The sequence below is a fragment of the Fukomys damarensis genome, unplaced genomic scaffold (genome assembly GCF_012274545.1).
Source record: "Fukomys damarensis isolate Sample0158 unplaced genomic scaffold, DMR_v1.0_HiC HiC_scaffold_19, whole genome shotgun sequence".
Classification (NCBI taxonomy): Eukaryota; Metazoa; Chordata; class Mammalia; order Rodentia; family Bathyergidae; genus Fukomys; species Fukomys damarensis.
Genome location: NW_022900931.1, coordinates 63650918 through 63654182, shown reverse-complemented (window position 1 = coordinate 63654182; position 3265 = coordinate 63650918). Strand labels below are relative to the sequence as shown.

Below are 3265 nucleotides of genomic sequence, written 5' to 3'. Positions count from 1 at the left end.
AGTGGGGAGCGGCAGGCCGCTCAAGGCCCTCTGCGCGCCTGTGCACAGCCCCTCCTACCCCTCCTCGCTTAGGGCCCGCAGCAGGCGACTGCGCCCCTAGGGGTCCGCGCAGGCATTGCTGTAAGGACTCCGTATAGCGTCTGACCTGCCCAGTGCTCAACCACCAGCACAGCCCCCAGGATCTCACGACCTCGACCTCGGGGTTTTAACCCAGCGGGAGAAGGCGGGTATTATTAAACCAGCGACACCCAGTCAAACTCAATCCCCAGCGCCAAAAGCCGGGCCACTTCTGTGTTGGTGGTCTTGGGTTCCCAACCCCTACGCAGCCGGAGGAAGAGCAGATGGTCAGCAAGTGCTTATTGATTGACTACGTGAATGAGAAAAGCAAGTCCTCTGTAGTCCTAGATACGCCAAATTTAAAGCCTGTAAACCGAGCACTCTGGGAAGGCTGAGGCAGGAGGATCCCAATTTGGAGCCCAACCCGGGCAACGTAGCGAGACTGTCTCAGAATCTAAAAGTTTTTAAAGAGATAGAAATGTAGCTCCTTGCATGCACCCCATCATCAGTATTGTGGGGGTGGGTGTTGAGCAGAGAGCTAAAAAAAAAAGTGTGACTCCTGGGGACACCTGAAGGGTTAGCATTCTAGGAAGAGGAAACCGCGGGCGCACAGTCACATGGGACACAGTGTGGGCCCAAGAGTCGGGAAAGCAGGAGGATGGATAGCCACAGCAGGCTACACGGTCATGGTCATCCGCCCCCGGTGGGAGCCCTGGGGAGGCTGGCCTGACTCTCAGCGGATTAATGTGGGGCGTTCATGCTTTTCACGTAGCTAAACAGCTGCAGGCAAACAATGCAAATTCAGTTCTCATTCATAGGATGGGAGGAGGAGAGACAAAGAGATCCAGGTGTCACCCTGGTTGAACTGGAAACCTGTGAGTCAGAGAAAGGCAGGGCCCTCTCCCCGGGAGGGGCGGAAGTCGGGGAGGGTTCCCTGGAAGAGGCGTCACTTGAGTGAGGCCTTAACGGAAAATTGTGGTAGTGAAGGGCATAAGCGTTGGAGCCAAGTAAAACTAGGATCAAATCCCAGCTTTCCACTTTCCTGCTGCGATCCTGGGACAGAAAAGATCCCCTGGGTGGGTGAAGCATTGCACCCGATCTCTGGTTTGCTGTGAGAACCATCTTCTGATGATCTGGGTATGGTTTTATGGTGTCCTGTGGCCCAAAGTTCACGCAATTGGAGCTTAGCCCTGGGGTTATGCTAGTGGGAGGAGCTGTGGGCCCTTTAACAGGTGGAGACAAGTGAGAGGTCTTTAGGTCTTTGGGGGCAGGTCCTCAGTTCTCATTGGCTGTTTGTGATAAAGCGGGAGCCTGGCCTCACCCAGCTCTCTGGACTGGAATGTAATGAGCCAGCTCCTGTGATGCTGGGCGCGGCTCGCTCCTGGGGTGGGTTGGCCACAGGACCCTCACCAAATCTGCCCTGTGCCGTTTGGACTTCCTGCCTCCTACACCACGGGCCAAACAAACCTCTTTTTTCATTGGTAGCCTGTGCCAAATATGTTGTGATAGTAACAAACTTGACTAATAGAGTCAGGCAAGGTGGTGCACGCCTGTAATCCCAGCACTCGGGAGGCTGAGGCAGGAGGATCGCTGTGAGTTCGAGGCCAGCCTGGGCCACACAGTGAGTTCCAAATCAGTCTGAACCACAGAGCGGGAACTTGTCTCAAGAAAATCCAAAGCAAACATTACAACATGTTCTCCTAACATGTCCAAGATCTCACGTCTGAAGTCCAGGCACAGCAGGGCTGGGGCCCTCCCGGAGGCTTCTGTGGAGAATCTACCACCTGGCCTCCTCTCTGGTGGCCCCTTCATGTCACGCCGATCACTTCTGCCGCTGACCCTGACCTCCGGCCCCTCCCTTCCAAGGACCACTGTGCTCACACTGGGCCACCTGGAGCACCGAGGACCACTGCACCATCTCCGAACCCCTAACTTAGGAACATCCGTGAAGTCCCCCGGGCAGGTAAGGTTCATGGTCACAAGTTCGGGGGGCTATGATGTAGACGTCACTGGGGGCCACCGCTCTGTCTGCTAGGGCTCTGAGAGCCAGAGCATAAGTGTGTGGACTGGTGCAGGGGCTCGGACATGCCCTTCATTCCATCAGCCTCCCGTCTCCTCTGCTCTGTAAGCCTTGTCCAAGTCATGCTTAACTCCTCGGTCTTTGCAGTAGCCTCCTTGCTGGGCTCCTCATCCTTCCCCACCATAATGTAATCTCCCCCGGCAAGCACAGGCTCTTATTGAAATTTAAGGCAAATGAACATAACTTTTCTCAAATTTGGGTTGCCTAGTTTAGGAAAAAAAAAACACACGGAATGCTCAGTAAAGTTAAGTTTCATATAAACAACATACAATGTTTGAGTATAAAAGTTTGTCTCCAGTGTTTCAGGGGACAGGCTAGGCAAGAGCTCTATGCCAGGGCTACACCTAGTCTGTCCCAGGGCCTTTGCACATGCTAGTCTGCTGTTTGGAACAACTTTGCCCCAGATGTAAACATGACTCCTCCCTTTCTTCTTCAGGATTTGGCTCAAGTTTCACCTTATCTGAGGGTCTTGCCAGGCTGACTTATTCTGTCCTACCCAAGCCTCTCTGTCCCCTTTAGGTATTGTAGCATTTATCACCCTTGACTTAGTCTGTATTCCTTTGTTTCCTTCTTGTTCGTTTTCCTCAAGCAGAATATCAGCTCCTGTATCTGTCCTGGTCACTGCTGTACCCCAGTGCCCTGTCAGAGCCTTGTAATTAGCCAGCACATAACCAATGTTTATTAATGAAATGAAGACATCATCGAGCCCCCTGGATCCAGATCTACCCGAAGCCAGCCAGCCAGTGTCCTCCTTGTCTACACCTCCATCTCGGACACCAACTCCTGGATGGTGGATGTCTTGCCGACCACACTGTCCTCCTGGTCCTGGGACTCCCGCAGGGCCCAGTGACACGCAGCCGGCAGTGACAGGCGGAGTCGAGCCCGCCCAAAATACAGAAAAAGAAAGGGGTTGAGGCAGCTGTGAGCAAGGGCCAGGCCCACGACCCAGGGCTCAGCCTGCAGAGCCCGGGCCAGAAGTACGGAGTGGGGGGCGGCGGCGGCCAGCACCAGCCCCAGCAGGTGGTAGGGGGCCCAGCACACGAAGAAGCTCACCACGACGGCCGTGCCCAGCGGCCAGCGACGGGAGGCCACTCGGCTCAGCAAGACGCTGTGGCAGCCGACCACAAC

General features: G+C 54.9%; 1 protein-coding gene across 1 annotated transcript; it reads right to left on the bottom strand.

Moving 5' to 3' along the window:
- Nucleotides 1–2425: 2425 nt before the first annotated feature.
- C5ar2 (complement component 5a receptor 2) lies at nt 2426–3265 on the bottom strand (the record flags this gene model as incomplete). The annotated part of the gene is made up of 1 exon (XM_033766010.1): nt 2426–3265. A coding segment is annotated over one exon (372 nt), but the record flags the coding sequence as incomplete, so codon positions are not given.